At 44.7% G+C, this 26,681-nt stretch overlaps 1 protein-coding gene across 3 annotated transcripts in view; it reads right to left on the bottom strand.

Moving 5' to 3' along the window:
* sash1a (SAM and SH3 domain containing 1a) overlaps window positions 1–26,681 on the bottom strand; it is a 183,861-nt gene that overhangs the window by 24,136 nt on the left and 133,044 nt on the right. For 2 of the 3 annotated variants that reach the window (XM_080048309.1, XM_080048311.1), the window contains exons 3-10: window positions 19,046–19,096; window positions 18,882–18,931; window positions 12,290–12,330; window positions 12,017–12,106; window positions 11,362–11,474; window positions 9,988–10,086; window positions 3,258–3,393; window positions 2,501–2,931 (exon numbers count right to left, since the gene is read on the bottom strand). In XM_080048309.1, the coding sequence (XP_079904435.1) occupies window positions 2,501–2,931; window positions 3,258–3,393; window positions 9,988–10,086; window positions 11,362–11,474; window positions 12,017–12,106; window positions 12,290–12,330; window positions 18,882–18,931; window positions 19,046–19,096 (1,011 nt within the window). The remainder of the gene's footprint in view (window positions 1–2,500; window positions 2,932–3,257; window positions 3,394–9,987; window positions 10,087–11,361; window positions 11,475–12,016; window positions 12,107–12,289; window positions 12,331–18,881; window positions 18,932–19,045; window positions 19,097–26,681) is intronic. The other variant, XM_080048310.1, reaches the window with a different exon arrangement.

The following is a 26,681-nucleotide window of genomic DNA, read 5'->3' as shown; positions in this document are numbered from 1 at the left end:
GGGTTCTGTACATAAGCGGGGGCCATATGTGATGTCATATGGGACGTGTGGTGGACAGCCAACAGACATGATGTAACACACAAACTGTTATATGAGCTCCTCTTTTTAAAAATGGTAAGTTATTCCCAGGCAAAAGGAGCAAGTTGCTCATATGCTTTTTAAAAACTTGAAAGAAGTCAAACTTTCTTGAAGTGGCCCAGCTAACATATATACATGTAATTGTTTTTTACAATGTGTGTATATTTATTGCATTTCAACAGGGTTCATTACGTCTTGTGGTTAATTATGAGTAATGCAAAAAACTGGACTACGTATGCAAACATGCACACACCATATACATGGGTTGGGTTGCTTGGAGGCCACACTATGTTATTCCCATTAGAAACATTTTATAGCGGACTAAATTGTTTCTGCCGAGAGGAAAGACAAGGTGATATGGAGATTTTTAGTTCTTGACTTTGGAGGTTAACAACAAGATAAGGATAAGGAGGGAGAGACACAGAGGGGGACTATGAAATGAGAGGAAAAACAGATCCAGGATCGTATCACTGCACTGGCTTTGACTATTGGAATCCTCCCCTAAGCTCTGCACTAGGTCAAACATGTAGACACACGGGAATGCACAAAATGCATCGGCCAGAACACCCTGTCAGTTCAGGTGGGGCACTTTCTGGCATTTCTCCTCTGTGTGTGCTTTCTGTCTTCTGTGCTTTATAAAAAAAAACATTTCTTCCAAACTACTCAACTAAGCTCCCAGACATCTTATACCCATCACAACTTCCCGGGGGAAAAGACACAGTTTGGAGGAAACAAACATGTTTGAAGAGACGTCCAAAAAGGAACTCTGAATGTCATGGCGATGGTGGATGGAATGGACATGCACCATGAATAATAAAATTGTCTCTTAAAAAAGAGAATCATAGGAAAGAATATCAACTAAAGTATAACAAAAAGAAAAATCACAGCTGCATCCATAGAGGCACGGGCCAAGGAAGAACACCAAAAGCAACAACAGAAAAAAAGTGGACTCAAGAAGAGTTTTTTGGATGATGGCGGACGGCCTCCGATGATTCACTAGGACACGATGGGATCCAGGTGCCCTCAAAGCTGCAGGATAGCTCCACTACATCACCACACTAGTTCTGCTAATACACACAGTCTAGTTGGATACATGTGGGGAGAACAAGTCACTTGTGATGTAACCACTAGTCTGTTTTCATGCTTGTGGACATAAAAAAGTCATACACTTGTATTGTGAGACAATATTAGTGTATGTGGTGCACTTTTGCTATATTAGCCTTACAAGATCAATTACAAAATTGATACACATAAGGACTATTAAGCCACTTCATTCAGCTTGATAAGGCTGTCTATTGACTATGTCTCATATGAGGCTCATATGTGCTCTGCAGTTCTTAGGATGAGCAGCTTTAAGCTCTTTGGCCCACAGGGATCAGTGTGACCGTGTGAGTGCCCATGTCCTTCAGAGATCTGACATTTATAAAGAGAAAAAAAACAGTGATAAATCCTTTATAGTAACTTAACCTCCCGTGTGTGGGCCACTGCACATTCCATATTCAGCTGAAGAAAAAAGCTTTAAAGCCAGAGGCATTCACTTAAAGGTCATAGAAGGGGACACTACTCTAAGGGTGGTTAAGTGTGTGATAGAAAAGCCCAGCCCCTAGCATTACACTATTCGTAAAGCTGCGATCCTGCTTTGTTGTGGATCTCCTTCATAGACAAGGTCAATTGACCTGGCATGTGTGTATTGTTAGTTTACTGTATAACCACAACCCCTAAAGAACCCTCTGAGCTATTCTGCAACTTTGAAGCACCCGAGGTCCCGCTCACACGAGGCGGTGGATGTGTTTGAACCTCCACGGGGGTCTGGACTCACAGACTTCTGCTGGATTCTTAAGAGCACGCGCTTGGTGCAGCGGTCCACACTGGCCGCCCACTTCCTATCCGCGTCCCGGTCCTCCTCCAATAGGCATCGTCGCTCTGCGCGGCTCAGGCTGACCGGGCGCACCAGCTGGGCCCAGTTGAGGTGACCGTACAGGCTGCGCTCCACCACATAGGTGATGTTGAGCTCACTGACGGCCGTGCGCCCCCGCAGCCTGCTGCGAGAGGGGAAGGCCCAGCTACCCCCCACCACACTCCCAAAGCCTTTGGACTTGGCCACGTCGCAGCGGGCCGGGGAGGTGGGGCTGACGGAGCACAGAGGGGAGACGGGGGTCTTGGCGCAGCGCGAGCGTTGATACAGCAGGTGCTTGGTGGAGTAAGAGTAGTTGGGGTCGGGTTTGCGAAGCGTCCAGCTGCCGTGGTGGTGGCGGTTGGTGGTGGTTACTAGCTGTCTGGGGCTGCCTGGTGGACTGCCGTCGTCCAGGGAGAGCAGCAGGCGGGACTGGGAGTGTTGTTTGGGCTTGGGGCGGGGTTTGGTGAGGCCGTAGTAGGCATAGAGAGCCTCGTTGCTCTGGGTGGTTTTGTGGTTACTACTTACCCCGTGGGAGATGGAGCTCAGGGCCTTGCGCATCTCGCTGTCGGTGGTGGAGCGGGACAACGGCTTGCCTTCCTCGTCCAGTCCACAGCCATCCAGCTCAGAGAAGGAGGATCCGCTGCCTCCGGCCCCAGAGGTGGAGCCTCCTCCCAGGCCTCCAGACGAGCCCACAGCGGGGGTTCTCCTGGGGGGGCGGATCAGACCGTGGGTGCTGGAGGACTTACTGAAGGTCTTGACCAGCTTGTGTCCGGACCAGGTGTCCAGGCTGCTGGAGGAGGGGGAGTTGGTCAGACTGTCCGTGTCCCCGTCCAGAGAGAGCTGGTCCTGGGTGAGGGACGGCAGAGAGACGTCCTGGGGCAGAGGGGGCTTCTTCAGGACCCCTGTGTACAGAGCTGTGTTGTCCTCGCAGGTGGGAGACTCCAGATTCAGAAAATCTAAAAAAAAGAAGAAGAAAAAAAGAGGAGGACTGAACCGTTAGCTCATTTGTTATTTCTCCAGTTGAGTTAGACATCAGATACTGTGTAGTAAGTTAAGTAGTCCCATGACCCATCAGTGGTTTTTCCCCCCAAACCCACAGCTAGCCGGCCAAAGAAATTCAAACCACATTGTTAAAAACGCTGAGTGGCCTAGACCGTAATGTCGCCTGGAAAAACCCAACACACGGACATTCATTTGCTGTCGATATAAACAAGTCGGTGACAGGTCAAAAACTAAACGCTGAAGTGGTTAAGACAATGAAAGGAACTGAGATGTTACAAACCTTCGGAGCCATGTTTCTTGCCCTCCTCCACCTTGATGAGTTTTTTCCTGACCCTGCGTGTGGAGTTGACCAGCTTGTGAAGCCGTTTGAACTTCACAGAGTCCTCCGACTGCTCGTCATCCGACTGCTCACGAGACTGGTGGGAGAGAGAAAGAGCGAGGGATGATTGAATAGAAAAGGGACAGACGGTGAAATACTTTCCCATTCTATAAACCTTTAAAAAGGTGGAGTTAGCAATTCTAGAGACTTTTTAGTTGACAAAAAAGTGTCAACATTTGTGAATATCTACTGTACTCACGATCTGCTACCTGTCCGTACTGTCAGTGCACTGAATTTTTTTTGTGTGTGTTAATACACAGCCTAGGCTCTGTAAATGGGCATGTGGCTGCTAGCTACAGTTGGGGCCCCTTTGTTAACATACCCTTTGTTAACGTACCAGTTTAGAGAGCCTAGGCTGTGTATTAACACCAGATGTATTTGTAATGCATGCACAGTACTGACAGGTAGCAAACCATGAGGAGATATTTACTGATAAAAAGTGGTTTTGACAACAAGCGTTCTCAAGAACGCACCGTTAAGAGCACATTGGTAAAAGCACTATGAACATGGTTTAATTAGAATGAATGTAATATAGAAAAGCAGTGAAAGAATAAAACACAAACTTTGACCAAAATTTTTGAAGATTTTGGCAATGCTATATTATTATAATGGGATGGATGGGAGCATTGGTTAGGAGTCAAGGTTAGTGAGGTGAGAAATGGAGGATTAGAGGAACATTTTGTGAGGCTCATTTTCATAGTAAATGCAGAGGGAAAATGCACTCCAATACTGAACCAGGAAAAATGGGTACAAGTGAAAGACACAATGAATCAGTATTAGATTAAATGGTATATTTGGTGTTATGCTGCCTTCAGGGGCTGTTCTGCTCCAGAGGAAATGGGAGGACTCTGTCTGTGTGTTATGGGTGTCAGCAGCATCCAAGCATTTTTCTGCTTCAGTTATGGCGGTCAATGCAAATGAACTCTCTACAATGCAATGGAGCAATAATAAAAAAAAAAGACAGAATAATGAAGTAACTTACACATACACACACACACACACAGAGTCTCCCTTTGGCCTCCACGTGATGATGATGATGATGATAATAATGGTGATGAGACAAACATTGGCCTTCAGAATTGTCTGGCAGGGAACTAACAACTCAAACAACTTCATTTGTTTCTATTTGTCCCACTGGTTTCCACAGCAACACACCACCAGTTCAACGGCCTGGGATGACTGTATCACTTGCATAGTGACACACAAGAGAAAACAGTCTTCACCACCAGCTCTGAAACTAACAAGGAAGGGGAGGGGAAAAAATTTGCTATCTTTCTGTCATTGACTTTGGAAAACATGACTTGGTTCGGAGGCTGCTGCTGACATGACAATGGTGATGATGTTAACAACTGAGGCTTTGGGTTGGATGGATCTAACATATCTGGGCTTCTCCGCAAAAAAAATCCTTGAGCAAAACTGCCTTTGCAACATTGTGATCCTTTAATTCTTGCAAAAAGTGTTTCAAAACCTTATGAATCATTGCTCACGTTGGAAAAGGAAACAACACAACAACATTAAGCTATATGTGGCGTGTCAAGCAAGCCACTTCTATCAAACTCATCTCCCTTTGGCTATATGGTTCACCACTTTGAGGCCGTGGATGGTCAACTTTTAAGTCTTCCATCATATCAGCCCAGATAACCAGATCTAGGGTACAGCAGCCATTCATTTGGCCTCTGACAGACTGCAGGAATAGGCTCTGATAAGCCCCTTAAACTCTATCCATCACCTTCAGCTCAATTCTCACTGACAGTCCCACAACTGAACCACACAATTATAGCTGAATCAGAGACTCCATCAAAGTTCCATTTTCTCTGGACAACGCTCGAGTGTGATAGCTTTAAAGGCCGAATTCCACCGGCTGCATCTCCGGTCCTTCTCCGCTCCAGCACGGCAGAAACAAAAATAGAATTAAGAGCAGTCAGTGGGTGAGTTTCCACCACGGCCGCTGCGCCGTCTCTCTGCTCCGCTGCTGCTCCAGCTCTCCGGTGAAATACGCAGTGCTTCTATTTCTGCCGGATGCCTGAGCTCACCGCATCAATTTAGCACAGAACACATCGAGATAGACAGGAACACAAGCGCCGACAAAACAATAAAACCTCCGGTTAATTTTCAAAATAAGACACTCGGTGTTCACTGCAGGTGACATTCTCAAAACAGAGACACATACAAGCATGTCCACTGTTCTTTTACTCGTTCGGATGGGAATAATAACCTTCCGTGCGTTCGTTGTTGTGTAAATACCATATAGGAGAATCATATTATCAAGAGCGATCGCCCGTCACTTTTATTACCGCGGGAACTCCTCGTTCTCGCGACTCCAGCTGTTCAGCGGAGCTGGCCGTGCCTGCTTTGAAAACGGAGCCGGTGGGTATTGCCGGACGTGAGCGCACGGAGCAAAACCGTTGGACACCGCACCCGCAGCCAGTGGAATTCCGGGGTAAGGCCGAATTCCACCGGCTGCGTCTCCGGTCCTTCTCCGCTCCAGCACGGCAGAAACAAAAATACAATTAAGAGCAGTCAGTGGGTGAGTTTCCACCACGGCCGCTGCGCCGTCTCTCTGCTCCGCTGCTGCTCCAGCTCTCCGGTGAAATATGCACTGCTTCTATTTCTGCCGGATGCCGGAGCTCACCGCATCAATTTAGCACAGAACACATCGAGATAGACAGGAACACAAGCGCCGACAAAACAATAAAACCTCCGGTTAATTTTCAAAATAAGACACTCGGTGTTCACTGCAGGTAACAATCTCAAAACAGAGACACATACGAGCATGTCCACTGTTCTTTTACTCGTTCGGATGGGAACAATAACCTTCCGTGCGTTCGTTGTTGTGTAAATACCATATAGGAGAATCATATTATCAAGAGCGATCGCCCGTCACTTTTATTACCGCGGGAACTCCTCGGTCTCGCGACTCCAGCTGTTCAGCGGAGCTGGCCGTGCCTGCTTTGAAAACGGAGCCGGTGGGTATTGCCGGACGTGAGCGCACGGAGCAAAACCGTTGGACACCGCACCCGCAGCCAGTGGAATTCCGGGGTCAGAAGAATGTAATGCAATAACAAGGACTGATTTCAAAAAATAAACTATAAAATAACTATTTTTGAGAAGTGTCAAGAGTGTCCCATATAATGTTACTTTGTTGAATAACTGGCTCAGTCATTTTATAGTTAACCCACATAATGTTCTTCTCAGACAGTGAGACAGTTGGACAAAGAGGAGATGGTAAAGAGGTGACACAATGATATACAAGTCCTCACCCAGTCCTGAGGTACACCATACATGCAAATGGACAAATTAACAGGGGAAATGTAACACACACACACACACACACACACACACACACACACACACACACACACACACACACACACACACACACACACACACACACACACACACACACACACACACACACACACACACACACACACACACACACACACACACACACACACACACACACACACACAAAGCCAAAGAGAGGAGGCCATGAATCAAGCGGAGGGCTGAAAGGCCGCCATCGAAAACAAGACCATTCAACCGCCGTAAATATCCATTGGACTTCATAAATTACTTTGCAGACCGTTTCCCACAATGTTTGGAGAAGATGCGGTTAAAATGACCAAAATTGCAAATCAACATCTCCGCGGTGCACACCAAAACCTTTCTGTCATTTCTGTACCACAGACACAGAACAGGAAAATCTTAAAATGAACAATTTAATTCAAACACTTAAGAGCACCACAATGTGCCTTCAAAAACTTACCACTTCATGTTAAACAGCATTCTACCACCGCAGTCTGTGTAAACGTCCAACATTTTAAACCAAAAGTGAGGTCCTGCAAAATCCATAGTGCGCCCAGAGCCCCATTCTCACGCATGCACCATCCAAAATAATATCAGTGCCCCTCCATCCGTCCACAGGCTGGCTGATACAGAGGCAGCCTGTTTAGCGAATTCAGCTCTTGAGGAATGAGAGGGGGGAACAGTTTGGAAGTGCCTTCGCCGCACGGTTTAGCAGAGAAAAGGCGTGTTGTGCGCGCGGAGAACAATCCCAGCGTTTGAGCCCCGTCTCTCTCTCTGAGTGACCCTGGCTTGGCCCCAAACGTCGCTAATGGCCAGCCCTGGAATGTGGCCTCCGATGGCCAGGAGGAAAAAAAGACACAAGACACAGTGAAAGCCCAAAGAGACTGTATATATCGCAAACAAGCCAACTACAAGCATGCACTGTATATATTCACATGTGTGGATATAGAATAAAAGACGCGCAGACAGACGTGCAAAATTGAAAATGTATTACTTTGGCAATGACCTAATTCCATTCATTTAGATGGGTGGTGGGGGGGGGGGGGGGGGGGCAGTGCGTGTCACCAGTAGGAGAGGCCCCCTGGCAGAGTGTTAGCAATATTTCCTGAAGTAGCCAATTTTGGAACGGAGGGCACAACAGACCCCTATCTCAGGGGCCTGGAAGGGGGGGATGTGCAAACTAAGTCCCTTTATCTCTTCCATTCATTTTGCTCTCCCCTCGTTTCCTCTCTGCATTGGTTGACAGCCTCCAGAGCCCAGTTGTGTGTGTTCCTCTAAACAATACTTCTTCAGTGACTCTTCCATCCTCTCTAGGAATTCCCCCCCCCCCACCCCCCAATCGATCAAATCTACATCCCACAGGAAGTGAGCATCTGGCAGGGCGAATGGGGAGGGTGGACCATCAGCAAAAACCCCATGCACCACCATGCACCAAACCTACATCAAACAAGCCACAGAGCAGACTCGGGATGAGGTTATGTATGGCATAATTAACCTATTTATTTCATATGGGGAGGAAATCATGAATCATAACGCAGAAGGGAGAAGTTAATAAGGACCCTTGACGATGGCAGAAAACTAATTTTCATGACTCATAATTCATGGTTTTACAGTTTCAGCTACAGTATTAATATTTCTTGGGTTTATTGATGCAAACTATTGACGTGGAAGAGTCACAGGGGCAGCTATGCATGTGTTTACGTCAAGCACATATATCATAAAAGCGTATTCATCTACCTAAAAGAAATTGATTTTATGGAAATGCAATGCTAGGCAGGGTCTTAATCAAAATCTGTCAGTAGGCTGTAGGGTCAGGCTTCTATTTACTTTAAAAACAAATAAGGAAATGCACACACGCATAGAGGAGCATGAAGTGGATAGGGGAAAATGTAAGAATTTATCAAAAATGTCAGCGCTGTTTAGTCTGGAATTAGTAGCACATTTCAAAATAGCAAGAACACGCGCAGAGAAACATTTTCAGGGTTTATGGAATGTATCTGTTTGGATAAACTCACTTCCTGTATGAAAAAAGTAAAAATAAATAAATAGAAAGTGGGTCAGCATGAGACCATATCACTGTATTCCATTCCCAACTGATGCCATGAAGTAGGAACTAATGAAAATTCACTGTGACCAATGTAAATCCTGAGAAATGCATTGAAGCTGACCTACATTCAGAAAGGGAAAAATAAATATCCACACACACACACACACACACACACACACACACACACACACACACACACACACACACACACACACACACACACACACACACACACACACACACACACACACACACACACACACACACACACACACACACACACACACACACGCGACCAACTGTCAACAAACACACCAAACCGCATCCGACAGAACTTGATTGTCTGAGCTCCAGCTCCACAACACATTTCCCAAAAAACAAAGAATCCTCCCCGGTCCTGACTCGCCCAGAGGTGACCGAGGAGGTTTGGAAATGTTTCCTCCGTGGATCACAGCTGACAACACCGCTGCCAACAAAAGCTTACGCCTCAAGCACTTTTTTTGGGGGGGGGGGGTACATTTTTCTGTGCGACTCCTCATTTTGCTTTCCACAAAGATACAATTACAACTGATTGATGGAAACAGAGCTGATCCATAAGACAGTTACCAACATGTCACTACGGCAGCCAATTTGGACTTGGTTAGGGACACATTTCAAAATGAGATGCCCGTGACAGGATAACCCCTGATGAATAAAATATGGACATGGACACACAAATTGCATATATCTCATTGTGAATGCCAATTCATGAGCGAGGGCTCGGGAAAAAAAACTGAGGGGAAAGCAGTGGGCCATGATTCAATGTGGTAACACCCATGGTATTAAAGAAAACCTGTGACATGGTGGAGAAAATGTATGTGCAAAAAAAACTGTGTAGTTTGGCCAACCAATGAATAGTAGAGGGAGAAGGGGAGATAAAAAGGAGAGGAAAGCACGATAGAGTCAAAGTTGAGTGAAGGTGGTTTATGCAATGAGATATATAAAACAACATTTTAAAAGGGAAGTCTATTGACAGATTGTATTGACAGTCTAGACATCAAGCTATGGGAGAACAACCTGCGTTTACGCCCGATTAAACACATACATCCATTCACACATCCTCCGACACAACAAAAAAATCAAACTTCAAAAGGTGAGAGTGGTTCGAGGTGAGAGTGTAAGGAGAGGTAGAGTCAAAGGGGGAGGGGGAGGGGGAGAGAGGGTCAGGGTTTATTTTTTCTTGGTATGTGTGTTGGGGTAATGGGGATGGGGGGGGGGGGGGGGGTGTATACTTACGTTGCAGTTTGCGGACTGGTTTAGATTGGCTGCAGATCCGTCAGCCCACTCTGCAGTGTCAGTACTGCTGGACTGTCTGCTGCTCTCATACTCCTTCAGCTACGTGGAGAAAAGGAGTTTAGAGAGAGGCAGAAAGGAAACAGGGCTGGACTGAGGGGAGGGAGGGAGGGGGGGGGCAAGCCACTCTCACCGGGCATGCTACATCTCTCCACATGTACACCAGTAACGCTCCATTGATGGGCGTCCATCGTGTGCAATCATTGTGCATGTGTACAGACAGACAGACAGGCACACAGACAGACATATTAAAGGGAGTCGACTCTACTCAGTGATGTAGTGGCTTTTAAAAAAGGTTTGTACTGTAGCTGTGTGGAGTTTGATGAAACACTGTTATGAAATGCATTCAATTATTTTAATATTTTGTCTTACTACTCCTGCCCCCTTTTTATGTGTGTGCTATTACGTTCTGTCATCTAGATGTATGCCTGTCTTTTGGAGCAGACATACATTTATAAAAGACCACTAGTCCACTACATCACTGGAGAAATACTACATACTTGCACAGCAAGAAGTCAAATCAACTATTCACAAAGGCTGATCATTGATTGGTTAAGAATGTGTTTGTCAAACGCCAGTGTAAGAAGCTGGGATCCAGCTATTGGGCTGAAAGAAAAAATCAAAGTTCTGGGAAAGAAGAAATGATTATCATCTGCCCAGTGGAGAGCAAATCCAGTGTCCAAATGCCATTGGACAGTCATGCTACCCATGAGCAAGGCATTATAGAAGGTGATTTGACAGGAAGGGAGACCCAAGAAAGAAGTGAGATTGAAAAAAGAAACGTAAGGAAATTTGAAAAGAAAGGCCAAGAACATTATCCACCTTCATAGAGAGAGAGAGAGAGAGAGAGAGAGAGAGAGAGAGAAAAGCACAATGCACCAGAGCCTCCCCCTCAACAGGTGGGGCTATTGAGTTACAGTGACCATCAACCCCGCAATTATGAACTGAAAAAGGCACACCGACACACTCCATGAGCTCACACCTATAATCCCCCTGACACCCGAACCTTTGGAAACACCAGAGTTTGTGTGCGTGTGTGTGTGTGTGTGCGTGTGTGTGTGTGTGTGTGTGTGTAAAGAGGACAATATGGGGTTAAAATGTGGCGCCTCGTACAGGTTAGTAAGAGTGAGTCATTTTAGTAAGCCAGAGCTATATGGTAGGACAAATGAAATAGAAAAGGTAGGAAAGGTTGATAACTAATCCATTGGGGTGGGGGGGGGGAGTCAGGGTGATTTTTTGGGGGGCGGCGGTGGGGGGTTGTGGGGGAAGGGGCTAACGGGAGAGGCAGGGAGTCAGTGGAGCTTATATTATTCCTACCCGTGCCAGGGCTTCTTCAACGGTGATCATCTTCTCTTTGACCATCATCATGAGTTGGATTCGCTCCTCGTCGCTCATGGTGATCTCACTGGCCACGTAGCCGATGTCCTCTCCTGTGAGGGGGAAAAAGAGCAAACAATAGGGTCAAATATGAGTTTTATGTTGTCTTCATGTTTGTTTGAGCCACAAACTGACGGCACCTTTCTGTCACTATGTGATAGACAATAAAGTTATTTGAAATTGAATCTATTCAGTGTACTTGGGCTGCGTTCCAATAACCATACGTTCTGCTATTTAGTATGGTAGGATAAAGATGTCCCAATTTTACCCAAGATTTAGCATGCTTAAAATTACGGAGACTTTTAGTGTTGAAATCAGCATGCTATTTGGGCGATTCTGACCCACAATCCGACGGAGCCTCCGTATGAAAACAACCGGGGATGCGACGGATATAAATGCATGAGGCAAGATCAAGACGCAATTTTATGAGGAAATAAATAAGTAAAAGTATGTCCCAATTGTATGCCTACTGCATGCTAACTACATTATTTTTCTAATGGTCAGATGTAGTATGTAGAATAGAAAAAATAATGAGTATGCGATTTGGAACGCAGGGTAGTAAGATGTGTGGAAAGAATAACCCCGTCACACAAACCTTTGGATGTCTGCCGCATGACTGGTTTGTGCTGAGACTTGCGGAAGTTCTGCCAAAAGGATTTGTTCTTCTTCTTGTTGTCCCATTTACCTGAAAGGAAGGGCAGGGTCAGTTACACAGTGGAGAGCATTCACCTGATACATGATTGCATATACCTTTATGTTGCATGGTTTTGGCAAAACATCAAGCACAAGATATACAGTAATAGCTTTAATATCATAGGAAAGATAGTCAAACATGATAGTGACACATGATAAAAGCATCCCAACTTACCTCCAGATCCATCTTCAGAGCTGGATCTGTGCAGGGGCGTTCTGTGGGTGAGAAGAGAGAAAGGTTAGAAAAATGTCCTCCTACATCCTCACGTCTACTCACACAAATTCATTGGTGTCATTTTCTCGTGAACTTGCCCACATAAAAAAAAGACTGTTTCTCCCATAAACCACAGTGCAGAAGAGACAAACATTAGACATATAGTACAGCATGTAAAAGTTTTAAGTTTGTTTTGCATCAGAAGAAAAATCACCTACAAAAGCCGACCAGTTATGAATACTTAAACATAAGTAAAAACAATAATAAAGTGCCACAGATAGCAACGCTAAAAGTGTCTAGCCTCTGTCATCCACAGAGCTCCGAAACACAGAGTGTGTTTGTGAATTTGCTCTCTGACAGGGAGGGCTGCAGTTGGGTCTGTTCACCACTTGGAGTCAGTGGTGGCACTCAAGTGACAGTAAAACCAGGCTCCTGAGGCTTAAGAGGGAGAGGAGAGGAGAGAAATTGATGTCAAAATCAGTGAATACCTCCTCATCATCCGTTATGTGTCCGTATGTGGCTGAAAAGATCCAGTGTTAATAAACAGGCATGTAAATAAAGGGGGGCCACCGTAGCTAAAGCAACATGCCTGTTTATCAAAGCCTTTGCTGTGATTTTAACACTGGATTTCTTTTTCAGCGCACACACAGTACTGACGAGATATTCACTGATTTTGACAAAAACGACAATGGAATGTTTGCGACAACAAACATTCCCCCTTTAAGGGGCAGTGAAGAAAAAGGGGAAGGTCAACAAGAGTGAGAAAAGGAGAAGGGGTTACATGTGAAAGTGAAGAGGGAAAGTATGGAACTGAGAGGAACAGAAGGAAGGAGAGAGAGAGAGAGAGAGAGAGAGAGAGAGAGAGAGAGAGAGAGAGAAACCACAGGGCAGACTCAGCCTGTTTGTGTTTCCACTTCCCTCCACAGGATAGGCAGTCACGAGGAAGACAGAGGGAAGAGTGTGAGAAGAGGGAGAGAGGGCAGAAGAGAGGGAGAGATGGAAAATAACTGAGTAATAAAACAAAATCTGAAAAGACATACAGTAGGTGCAAACCACCCTAAATAATCAGAGCTAACAGGGTGACACTATTGCCTAGAAAGCTCCATGAGCTGCACTCAGCATCCAATTATGTCATCAAAGTCATGTGTGAGCCACGACTTCATTCCAAATTTTTCTCCAGGGCCATGTAAGGCCTTGGGTGACTCTCCCTTGTTCTGGAAGAGATCTGAAATCCACATCAACTGCAACCTATTTGTTTTGTCATTAAAAGGTGCAGTCAGATATTCTGGAGAATGCATGTTGTCAAAAGTCAGCATCTCCTCACGATCCTACCTGTGTACTCTATGTGCGCGCTGCAAAACAAATCCAGTGTTAATACACAGCCTACTAAGCTCTGTAAACAGGCATGTTGCTAGCTACAGTGGGCCCTCTTTCTTTCTTTGTTGACATACCCGTTTACAGAGCCTAGGCTGTAGACACCATCCTACAGGTCTACAGATATGAGAGAGAGTAATAGTGATTGATGGTGGCCGCACACTGTAAGCTTTTCCGTTTGTTCAATTAAAAGTGAACAAGTCATAGGGAGAGAAAAGTGAACAAGTCATAGGGAGAGATAAGAAGGACACATTTGCTCTGTTGAGATCCTCAGAGACCTATTTGGCAAATCGCTCTACTAAAAGGCATAACTTCACTGTCTCTTACTTGCACACATCCACACACCCTTCATGATTGCGGCCGATGTGCACGTATGGGCATAGAGCTACCCAGCCATGTGAAAGTGTGCGACAGGATCAACACCAGAGAAACAGGTCATGCACTTCCCTCTCCAGTGGCTGTGTGTGTGTGTGTGCGTTGTAGTTTGTGTTTATGTGTGTTCACATGTTTTTTTCAGACATGGCGGCCATCCCCTCGGTGCATTGGGAAATCTTCACGCGGCTTTAAAGCCCCGGCTGCCATGGCAACATAATGAGATGCTAATTGAATGGAGGCCTGCATGGTTTGCCCCTCTATTCACCCCCCCCCCCCCCCCCCCTCTCTCAGATAGGCTAGGGCCAAAGCTAATGCTAATAGGACTCACTCAATGGAAGCTTTTCTGTGGCTCCCCATTCCTCCAAGCTCTATAAATTAACCTCCCATACGGCGCGCGCGCACACACACACACACACACACCCACGCGGGCTCACACACTTTAAAAAACAGCCTGAATGTCTTTCAAAGAGTGTGTCAGCCCAGGCATTGTGCGGCTAGGCAACTTAATTGGTTTAACCTTAAATCTTTGGCATGTCTTTTTCTATCTCAATCCGGTTCTTTGCATTGAGTAGGGGACATCTAAACTGCTTTAAGAAAAAAAGCCTTAACCATTAGCATAAGCTGCCAACTTTCTATTTTCTGCATTATATTAACAGTATGTTAAATTCTGCTGAACCTATGCACTGCTAGGTGAAAGTTGCATTTCATGTTAAGTGTAACAAACGTGCTTATGAGAGCTTAGTGAATATAATATGTCAACAGCACTTTACTTGAATGGGAGTCAGGCATAAATGATAACCTGTGAGTGCCATATATTTAACATCATAAGGATCCCCCTTGTGTGTTATGGTTGTAGGTCTGTTTTAAAACATGCTGCACAACTCAACAGGGATCTAACAGACCTAGTCTAGCAGAGAATATGTTGTAAACCTGCACGCATGTCCTGTATACACAATAGACAAACTCCCAAATTCAAAAGATAACATCTGACTTTAAAAACACCCAACCAGCTCATCCATTTCAGGGTGAAAAAAGTGATGCTTGACAGGCAGCTTTGATATGAATATGATACAGTATGAATCACAGGTTTCGCACGGCGCTTACCCTGTGTGACAGAGCGCCTGTCCACCAAAGATGATAGACCGCCACATAGTAAGATTTGGAGACACAGCTGTGCGTCTCCATTTTTAACTACACTCGGCATAAATCACAGCATTGTATCACACATATACGTATGAATGTGTGTATGTGTGAGGGACTAGCCAGTCAGCCTGCCACCTGGAGCGAGGTGATCTCCGGTGTTGTAGTCCAGACAATGAAAGGCAGGGACCTTGTGTGACAGTGGCAGTCCACAGGAAAGAGCAGGGGGGGATGACCTCTTCAGGGGATCATGGAAGAGGTCAGAGGTCATATTGTGGGGGAAGACATTAGGTCTTATGGAAGGAAACATTTTAAAAAAATTCAATGTTTCGTGCCTGGGACTGTGTGTTCCAGTCTAATGTCCCTCCTCTGCTCACATCAACCAGTAACAGTTCCATGAGGGCTGCTGCAACACTCAAGCCACAAGTGGGTAAATATGCTGACGACAAGGTACTTTAGTTTTCCAACGTGGTACTGTTGTTCTAAAACAGAGCACAGATTACATTTCCATCTGATTATTAGCTGCATACGCTGGGGCTTTCAGGAGCACAACTGCCTTCTAAAATTTTGCAATCCTACAAATCCTATTGGGAGCCAATAATCAAGTATTTTCTATCTTGTATTTGTGGCAATTTTATGCATTCATCAAAATCCATTTGCATCTGCTGTGTTGACCTAACTGATACACTTAGGCTGCCCTCTCTCTGCAACAATACCCACCAATCAATTGCAAATTTAAAACAGGAAGCCCCCCCCTCCCCCTCAAATCTTGAACTCTCCGGCCTTCTGAGAGCACTCTGTCATCGCCACTTGCATACCAGGCATAACGGGAGCCGTGCCCAACCACTGCCAACCGAGTGGCAAGGAGACGCACAGACAGACAGAGAGGGGTGGGGCAGCCCAAGATGAAGTCTGGGTAATCTCCTCTGGGAGCTATTGTCCTCACGGAGAAGTGATGACGGGGGTATCCGCGTCCGTGCGTGTGAACCGTGCGTGAGGAATTTGTCGCTAAAAATGGGGGGTGGAGGGGGGGGGGGGGGGGGACTTGTCTATGACTCTGCCAGCGCATGATAAATCACTATACCTGAAAACCTTTCCACAGCAGCGGAAAAGTGGACAATAAGGGAATGTAATAGAGCACAGAGCAGTGGTGGGTGAGTGGGAGGAGACGGGGTCTAGCAGCGAAAAGGATTGATTTAACAAGTTTCGGAGGCTTGGAGGATGGAGGACATTGTGGACATAAAAACTTTACAAAAAGGCGGAGATTCATTCCATTAAGGTGATATAAAGCTCTTCAAGTCCAACTCTGACACCGTTAATGGGAGTGTGGGGCTTTATAGAGAAAGATTAAGAGAGAAAAGTTATAGTGTAAAGGACAGAGGTGAAGAGGAAGAGAGAGAGTGAATGAGGAGCAGTTTTCATTAGAGATGAAGTGAAGATTCAAGGTGCAACAAAGTGCGAACGTGTATGAGAGAGAGACAGTAGGGAGATGGAGCATGTGAGACACGGAGAGAAGAAAGAAAGCAGACTGACAGGAGAGAGAGAGAGAGAGAGAGAGAGAGAGAGAGAGAGTAGCAGAGTTAGGGTCTCTCTCTATATATATAGGATCCCTCTCCAACAGCAGAGAGACGTCATTTGAACATTTTGGCATCTGGTTCCCATCATCCCGGCAGTTGTCTGTGCAACATATACAGGCCATGGGAGAAGAGATCACGCCTGTGGTATGCGCTTCCTTGGTCGCACGTGGTCGTCACGTGAACATGATGTGGGGAGTGGGGGGGGGTCAAACAGCAGTGATGGTGAGCAACAAATGGGAATAAAATATATAAGAAAGCTGTAGATAAGGAAGAGATCGTTTCTGGGATCACGCTAAGATTTATTTTACCGCTGGCCCTGGCAAACATGGCAGTTCTCCAATTAAAAGGTGTAGTCAGCGATTTTGGAGAATGCACGTTTTTATTCACTACATGTCTGTACTGTACTGTGTGTGCACGCTGAAGAAAGAATCCAGTGTAAATACACAGCCTAGTGCCTGTAAACTTGTATGTTGCTAGCTATGGCGGGCCCTCTTTGTTTACATTACCCTTTGTTTACGTGCCAGTTAACAGATTTGGTATTTCAGCGCTCACACATAGTATGCACAGGTAGCAAATCGTGAGGAGTTATTCACTGGTTTTGACAAAGAGTGTCTCCAGAATCGCTGATTCCACCTTTAATTTAGTCTTTTTGTCTTAAACAACACTTACCGACAATACTGCTCAAGGAGCTGGTTCTGTATTGAAGGTTTCATGAGTCATCTTGTTGTGAGCAAACAATTGCACACAGATTCCTGACCTTTGGTCTCGCTTTAACAGAGATGAAACAAAACCCAGTGTTTACTCAAGGTGCCATATTATGTGTGTTTGACTACAGCAGGTTTAATACAGTTTGACAGCAGGGCATTTAAGAGAGGTTTTGCCGACCAACACGGATAGCTTTTCACCGTGTATGTTACAGTGATCTCATGGTGGAGAATTTTCATACGCACAAAACACAGAAAGTGTTGTGCATAAAAATGAACACAAGCACACTGTGTTACGGGAACCATTGAAAAGGAACCCCACCCATGCGAGGTTCTCATCCTGCTCTTTCGTCCATGCTACTTGGCTGTAATCATTGGGCCATCAGCCTCTCTGTCTCCCCCCTCTCTCTCCCCCTTCTGCTGGACACAAAGGCAGGAAGGAAGCATGGACGGCCGGAGAACAGAACCGCTGCTGGACTGAACAGGTTTGGCTGGAGGAAGCAGCCAGTAGTTTTCCTCAGGGGAGCGACTAAGGGTCATGTGTGTGATGTCTATGAATCTCGTGGGTTGATTTCCTTTATACACACTCATAATAATATTAATGAGGTAATGTATTATAAGTTACAGATTGGTTTAATTGCTTTAAAAGTACTGAAACGAAAAATTAATAAAAAAGGTGTCATAAAATGGGGCATGGAGAGTGTTTCAGCTAGGGACATTAGGAAATACACTAATTGTGGTCTCCCCCCAGTAAAGTTCCAGTCTTTGTGCTAAACTAAGTTAAGCTGACCTGCTGGCTTTACTGTAGTTGCATGTTTTTTTTGTATCAATCCTATTTCATGCAATATGAATTGATATATTGAATTTCTGACTTTGTCTTTTTATCAAAATTCCTTCTGACGTTAAGTGTGTTATATTAAGCATTTCTTATAATCTACTGTAACAATATACAAAAGAAAATTGTGTCTGTCTATCTGAATTAATCAGCCTATTTTCCATGTATGTTCAAGTATATCCAAAGGCGGCCATAGCCAAACCCATTTCAACTGCCCACTCACACAGTTCATCCGTGAAAGTTAAGAGTTAACCACCCGAGGAGCTCACCTCTGCTGGTGATGTACGAGGTCAGGGACCTTCTGCACAGGCTGTCACATAACAGATATATCAATCATGTGAGCTGCCTTTCTCCATCTCTTAACAAGCAGAGAGGCTGAGTGTGATCCATGAGTCTGTGTGTGTGTGCAGACATGTACGCTTTGATGCAATCCAGACACAGGCACGAGCTGCACATTGTTTTGACATGCAACAGTGCTCCGGCCTCAGTTGCACGTTACAATGTTGTAGAGGAGCAGAAAAATAAATAAAAAATACAAGAACACTTACTTTCTGTCTGTTTCTGGAGTGGACACCTCACTGCTGAAGCCTAAGGATTCCTGGAGGAAGGGGAGAAGGATACAAGCGTTTCAGATAGACCTTTGAGCCAAAAAAAAATTAAAATTAAATAAAAGCTTTTAGGCTTATGTTTAGTGGACAGTGTCTTTGCCTACCTGGATCTCAGTACGTAGCTGAAGGGATGTGCTGCTTGGGTCCTGTTTCTCCTGAAAACAATGGCGAGAGAGAGAGAGAGAGAGAGAGAGAGAGAGAGAGAAAGTCAAATGTCAGTGATCAATTACCTAACAACACACGGGCATATGAACTGTGAGTGCAACACTGAGAAACCCTAGAAAAGGTAAAAGAAGATCTGTATATGGAGAAGAAAAGGTCAGTTGACTCCAAATACAGTGGATGGCATGTCTAACAAAGCCCTCATGGGGGACAGACGTCCTCTAAAAAGGTTCAGGTTCATCATACAGACACACCTGCATTTCAGTGAAAACAAAACAAGCAGCGAGCACCACGTGTGCACTGCCAACAAGTCAGGTCTGGTTTAGGGTAACCCATACCCGCCATACTTGTTTTTCATTGTTACCGAATTACACTGTGGAGTCATTGCTCTCCTGACAGATCACGCCATGACAAAAGCACCTACGTAGCCGGCTCCAGGAATTCCATAAAGTGACGACTACAACAACAAAAACAACAGTGTGCACCTCCCTCAACACGAGGCTACACCAGCTTGTTTGCCTCAAATCTTGCTATGTTTTATTAAATTGAATGGCAGCAAGAAAGGGTAAACTGGTTTTATATGGGAAATATATCCAGATTTTGGCAATGAATTTAAGGAATACAATTATAGAAAAGGCCTGGCTTGTACAAAAATAACAGTGGAAAATATTCATTTTTAACCTCTCCAAACTTTTTTGTTGTTAACGAGCTTCCCCTAGGACACCATGTATGTCAGGGCTGCCTTCCCCATTACACAGTTCTGGTGTTTGCATACATGTGTGAAAAGCCGGTGTCCTCATCATGGCATATCCAGATACAAATTCAACCTCAAACTAAATGCTTCTGCAGACTGAGACGGGGGCTACACACAATCACAACAAGTCTGCAACTTGGATTTTTTATATCCAGCATGTGATCATTTGAGGCCAGTGCATAACCTCTTGGTGCTGTGATCTTTGAGGGCCTTTGAAATCTCATGGAGCAGATTAACTAACAACCCTGCACTCACGCTCGCCCCAATACTAACACACTTTTGAACCATACAGAAGCAGATAGGGTCAGCGCTTCGCTTAAGGGTAGTGACCAGATTTTCATAAATGTGGACCGACCATGGGACTTTACAGCCCTTGCACTCTAACCTCAAGGTTACTGTCATTAAAATGTTGCTTTCTTCTCTAGTTATTTTCTTGCCGACTGCCCAATGTTAAATATGTGGCATTAACTCTCCATGCGGCTTTAATCCTTTTGACATGCGCAAGAGGGTATAACAGAGGTTAACCAAGCCCCTACTACTAGCTTCAGTTATGCCAGGATACCATAAGGAGTCATAATTAGGAGAGCACAATACAGTGGGAAATAAATAAAAATATTTGTGGAAATAGCAATGCATATATGTTTGTGATGGGCTCGGATGCAGACTTAAAAGGCGGCATGGGAGTGAGCTTAGGGAGGAGGTTAGTCAGCAACATGCTTTGTAAAAGTTATATAAGGACAAGACCTTTGTGATGACATATTTGCTTTCATGTATTTTGGGCCATTTTTTGAGGAAGTGACAACGCTGTGGTGGCATTGCTCAAATTCATCAGGTCCCAATGAAAAACAGATTCATATTAAGTTTCAAGGAACTGGATTTAAATGACACAAACTCCCAATGAATCTTTCCCTGGAATACAACTAGGTGTTACTACTCTCATATGAGAAAATGCCAAGATTAAAGACTGGAATACATGGTAAGACTTTGTCAAAATATCGTATGGTCAAAAAAAACAATCGGAGTAAAATTCCTCACCTAATAATTATAGGCAAGAGTTTAAATTCTAGTCTGTTAGCTTGGCAGTGGCATTTTAACATGTTATCTCACTGGAGCATCAGGATGCTTAGATAAAAAGATGACATCAGCCAAGTAGGTGAGGTCAATAGGAGCAGGTTGATGGCTGCTGGTGCTAGGTGACAGACTTCCTAAAACCATTAAACAGCACAGTGCTGCTGCCACAGAGAAGAGACTGATTGAATTTGGACTTTCCCCAAATGGAAAGCGGGATTAGGAAATGAGTTTGTTTCTGAGAAATGCGCATCATTCTCTACATCTCTCCCCACACACCCAGATATTAGATTGTGGGATAACAGTCACAGGAAGATGACTGTATACCACTTGCTACATTTTGGACCTTCAGGCTTCCTAATCAGAGTGACCTGTAGTTTGACCTTTTTTCTTCTTCTTTGACGTGTGCTATGGGGGCGAGGGAGTACAATGCTTCCACACCCTCACACTCCAAGCATTAGTCAGCGAGCGGCCAATAGTTAAAAGACCTTGGAAGTGACCTAACCTCATTTAAAGAGCTCTTTCAGAGTACATAGCCTAGCCTGCGGGTCATAAGAGCAGGAGACCTTTTGGTGCTGAGGTGGCTAAAAGCCTCACATTTTAGCCCGAACCATACACTTAACACAACGGCAATCAACTGTGTGGGCAGCCGATAATGATGCTATAGAGAGACAGTCTGGCTGGCTTTATCTTGTTATAACGTTAGCTTTTAGCACTACCAGGTCCTCTTTAGCACTATAGAGCATGTGCCTGTTTATCTATTTGTCTGTTGCAGCGATTGAGCAGGGGGACAGAGGCACGGTTCCGGAACTTTCTTTTGCAAATGTAAATCAAGTCGATGTCGGAAATAGCTCAGAAACGGTTTGTCCATCCCAGGGAATATGAGGATTCCCATAAGTCAGAGAGCAGGTGTCCTCGACTAAGGACATAAAGAATTACATCTGCCAGACCTACAGAGGTGCAGGGATTGGTCTCATTACATTTCCGGGCGGCTTTGCATTGGGAAAAGCTGGGATATACTGGAATTCAGTTTTCTTACAGAGCTTAACTGAGACAAAAAAAAGACATCTATCCTTAAACAAGCACAGCCGGCACACTCTGCTCTGTTTAAACAACGGTGTGGTGCAGAATACTGTGGGTGTACTCAGCAAAACCCACACACAGAAAGAACGAGGTGTGTGTTCTGTTCACATGCAGCGATGAATACTTTGCTTTACTAAGATAGCGGCAGATTAGTCTTCTTGCTCTCGGATCCTCTTCGGTGACTATTGCACCGAAAGGGAAAGGTATGCCTGTTGTGCTAGTGGATAGTTATGGGTACCAGGCCTACTGGTTGTAAAGATGTTTACGTCCCAGACCCTCACAAAGCCACATATGTGCCACCACCACAGACATAAACCTAGACAGATACGTCAACCAAGTAGCACACACACACACACACACACACACACACACACACACACACACACACACACACACACACACACACACACACACACACACACACACACACACACACACACACACACACACACACACACACACACACACACACACTTCTACTGACATAACTGCTAAGAGACAGACACACAAAGCAGCCCTGTGTTCCTCCTACTCTTCCTCAGCTTCCCTTTTGCTACACGTCTGTGTGTGGTGTGCCATCTCTGACATGGAGGGAGGGGGTGGGGGGGCCAACAGATGAGAGGGGAGATCAGTGAAACACAAACAAATCCTACATCCCGTTTGCCTTCCACTGCGGATCTGTGAGATGAAACTTCTCTCAGACTAGTGCATCCCTAACGGAAGAAGTTGCTAGTGTAACTGACACACTTTCTAAAAGAGAATATCAAATGGAAGCATTTTCTAGGGTCTGTGTGTGTGTGTGTGTGTGTGTGTGTGTGTGTGTGCAACTGCGTGCGTGCGTGTGTGTGTGTGAGAGATATTTGGATCTCACAACACACTCCCAGAGGGGGTACGCTATCCTTTACATGAACTTAGCAGCATCAGCCTGAGATACTGACCTACTTACCCTGAATTGACACTGAACGCGTGAGAATGTGCATGTGCTTTCCCTTCAGATCTACACAGGGTTGTTTGTGCATATAATTCACTGTGTGTGTGTATGTGCGCGCGTGCAATGCCCATGCAAGACTGGTTAAACAAGACCGAATTAAGTTAAATTAAAAGGAGAGAGAGAGCGAAAGCGGTACAAGGGAATTTGAGGTGGGGGGGCTCCTACTAGTGAGAATCACGATGAACTAGCATCTCGAAAATATCCCCCCCCCCCCACACACACACACAAACAAATAGAAGCATCAAAAGCTACTGTGAAGTGAATTGCAATGTCTTTGCTTTCCGTCAATAGCAGCAGTTTAGTAAAAACATGTCTGCGAAGCCCACCAAAAGGCACAAGTCCTCACTGTGGAGTTAGAACTGCCAACCGGATATTCGGCAAAACCACTGAGACCATGCAGGTGGCTTAGTGGAGGTACGCCAGTTGGCAAGGTTTGGTTACATCTGGGCGGGCGAGTGTGTGTGTGTGTGTGTGTGTGTGTGTGTGTGTGTGTGTGTGTGTGTGTGTGAGGTTGCTTAGGTAACGACTGTGCATGTGGAGGGACGGGCACAGACTGGAAAAGCCCAGGCCAAAAAAAAGATATTACCGGTGGGACCGGTATGGCGCGAGGACAAGCCTGTAGAACCAGCTTATTTTGGAAGATCCTATAGTAGTTCTACACATACACACTCATGACTGAACACACAGCCCTGTATTGGAATCTCACACAGAAAAGGAAATATATTCTCATCTGGCAGTATAGACCACAGTCGGCCATGCCACCTGTGAGCTTCTTCATGATAACATTAGCTTATGAGAAACAGAAAACCATTGGTGCACACATTAACACCTCTGTCCAATTCCTTTCCAAATGGTTTCAGAGTGTGTGTGTGTGCGTGTGTGTGTGTGTGTGTGTGTGTGCATACTTGCAGCACAGGGCCCGCCTGCTTCCACACAGTGTGGAGCATTCCTTAAACCTCGTGGATCATAATTGTTTTGGTATTTCGAGACGAATACCAGACTTATTAAAAATTCCAGCGACAGCATAGCGATCCCAATCCTGACATACAGTATAAATAACCCACAATACAAATTTCAAATATACCACTCGCTTTCAACCAGAGTTATGCCAACAGTGGAGCAGTGCCAACATCATTTGAAAGTAATCTAGGGGCAACACAGTCTTCTGACTGAGCGTATCGAGTTGCTCTGTTTCTAGGCCAATGTCTGAAGGTGGAAAGGGAAAACAAAATAAGCAGCAGGGTTGATCTTTCTTCCACACTGTAGCTTTAACCCAGCTGAACTGACCCACTTAAATTGACGAAAAAGAAACGTCATGCAGGCATTTGCGCATTAACCAGTGTTATTCACCTCATGGCAACAAAACACAAGCCTACACTTGAGTCTTGACCCCTAACTGTCGAGCTAGAAAACAAGCATGGCGGAGAATTTCCTGAGGCCAGCCAAATCAATCTGACCCCGTCTGAGGGTGTTTTTTTTTCAAGTCTAAAGTGTTCCAGTTATGAAGTCATAACAGTGAGACCAAACAAGTGAAGGATTTTTGGCCAAAACATCAAAAAAGGAGTTAATCTTCCAAGGCCTCCTCGTTTGTTTTTTAAATTCACAACTTTAAAATGACCCCTCAAGGATATCAACCACCACAGATACTGATGCAATGTGTCATTATGGGTTTACAGCATGTAGAAATGTGTTAAGAGGTTTCGCCCCGCAGCCGCAACATTTTTAAATGAAACCGTTTTTTTGATTTATATATTTTGATGGTGTACTTCATTCCTTGTTTCACTGTGGGTTTCAGGAGACATGTTTGATGTTTTCATCCTGTCAGCTTAACACAATTATCTAACCCAACCCGGCCAGTCTCAGCACGCCTCTTGGGATGCTTCCTGCAGCATCCATGTCCATGTTTTGGCATGTTCTCACCTTAGGCAGCAAGTGCAGTGTTGTGGAAAATATAGGAAAATGCAGGTCTTATAAAGTTTAAGGCTAATAGATATTTTTTTCTCTAAATCAGATTTGAAGAACTTTCATTTATTTTCTGATCTTTGTGAAAATGTCACTGAGGTAACTGACCTATCTACAAGCTAGGACAATGCTGAGTCATGCCTAACATTTGATGAGTAGGCGGAGTGAGAAAATATAAGATAATACACTCAATTACACTAATGATATCAATTACACACTAGCAGTTTTCAGAAACAAAGGCGTGTTTGAAGAATGGATGGGAAAAGATTTATAAGCTCTATGTTCAGAAGGTGAATCTTATGGTAATTATCCACCATTAGTGGTTTTGGTCTTATATTTCAGACATAAATCAAATGATATGCAGTAAAACACTCTTCATTTTCACTATATTTTGATACTTTGATTTCACTATATTGCCTGACATCTCACTAACCTGTCACTTGAAATAGCATTTTTTTTTAGATGTTGAACTCTTTGCTCATTTTCAAATACATCCTACCACTTACACCAATATGCCTTATGCATCACCAAAATCAGCATGCCAGTGAGGGCCATTCCAAATGCTCTTGGGGCTATAGAAGCGCCGGGAAACTGTGTGTGGTATAGTGCTAATCCATAGGTTTCATTCCCAAAGGGAGGGGGGAAGTTTGTTTAACCTCTTTTGTCCACGCTACTCATAGAACTAACATGAAGATGCAGAGGAACAAGCCATAGAGGCCATGGCCAGGCAGGAAGCAGGGTTACGTTGATAGTCATCTCTTAGAGAGCCTCTATCATCAGCAGGCTGATAGTGAGAGTTCCACTTTTAACCACAACAGAGAGAGCCATCACTTTGTTAACCGAGGGGCCCACCTCAAGAGCTGGCAGAACCGAAAGAGAAAACAAACACAAATGTCGAGCTCCACACATTTCGTTTTGCGAAAAAAGGTTGGGTGTTGCAAGAACATTTATCAAAAAACGGAGCTGAAAGCATCAACAGAAATTCCCTTAAAAAAAAGGATCATACTTGCTGGCTTAAGAGTAAACCAAAGAAGGGTTTGGGGAACAGAAACTTAGATAAGCTTGACACACGCATTTCAGGCAATTCACACGCTCCACGCCACACCTTGCATTTCTCACGCAAATTATAACTCTGCCAAACATTTTTTTATATATATACACTATATAATATAGCTTCTTAAGATGTAATATTGATCCCCAACCAACACCCGTCCAACCCAACACCCGTCCAACCCAACCCCCCCCCCCCGAACAACTACCCTAGGCTTACACCCATCTCACTAGTCTGGCATTTGGTATTAATCTAGTTATACTTTCATCATAACATTACTACAATAGGCTATATTTGAACTAAAACAAAGAAATTATACTGAACTGAACTTGTGTTAAAAACCATTATTATGCTTTAAATTAATAAATAAACAAAACATTTTTTCACTTGCGCGCTTCTCGTGCTCGCATGGGAAATCCGCTTCTGTCTCACTCTAAACAATTTCCAAAAGTTGAGAACCCTGAGCTTCTTCTTCTCTTTAGTGACAACCATGCTGACCACAACTGTGTAGGTGTGTACTTCCTGGTTGGAATTTTATCAAAGCCAAATTTCAAAATGTGATGTCAGCTGACAAAGCTAACATATGGAGGACTTTAAATTCATGTGGTGGCCATGCTAGCCCATGTCCAGCACCCCTTCAATCGTCTGCCTCCTCTTGTAGGCCGGGTG

This window comes from Ammodytes marinus (assembly GCF_949987685.1).
Source record: "Ammodytes marinus genome assembly, chromosome: 19".
In the NCBI taxonomy this organism is placed as follows: Eukaryota; Metazoa; Chordata; class Actinopteri; order Uranoscopiformes; family Ammodytidae; genus Ammodytes; species Ammodytes marinus.
The sequence above is the reverse complement of the archived record's forward strand: the minus strand, read 5'-3'. Positions and strand labels throughout refer to the sequence as shown.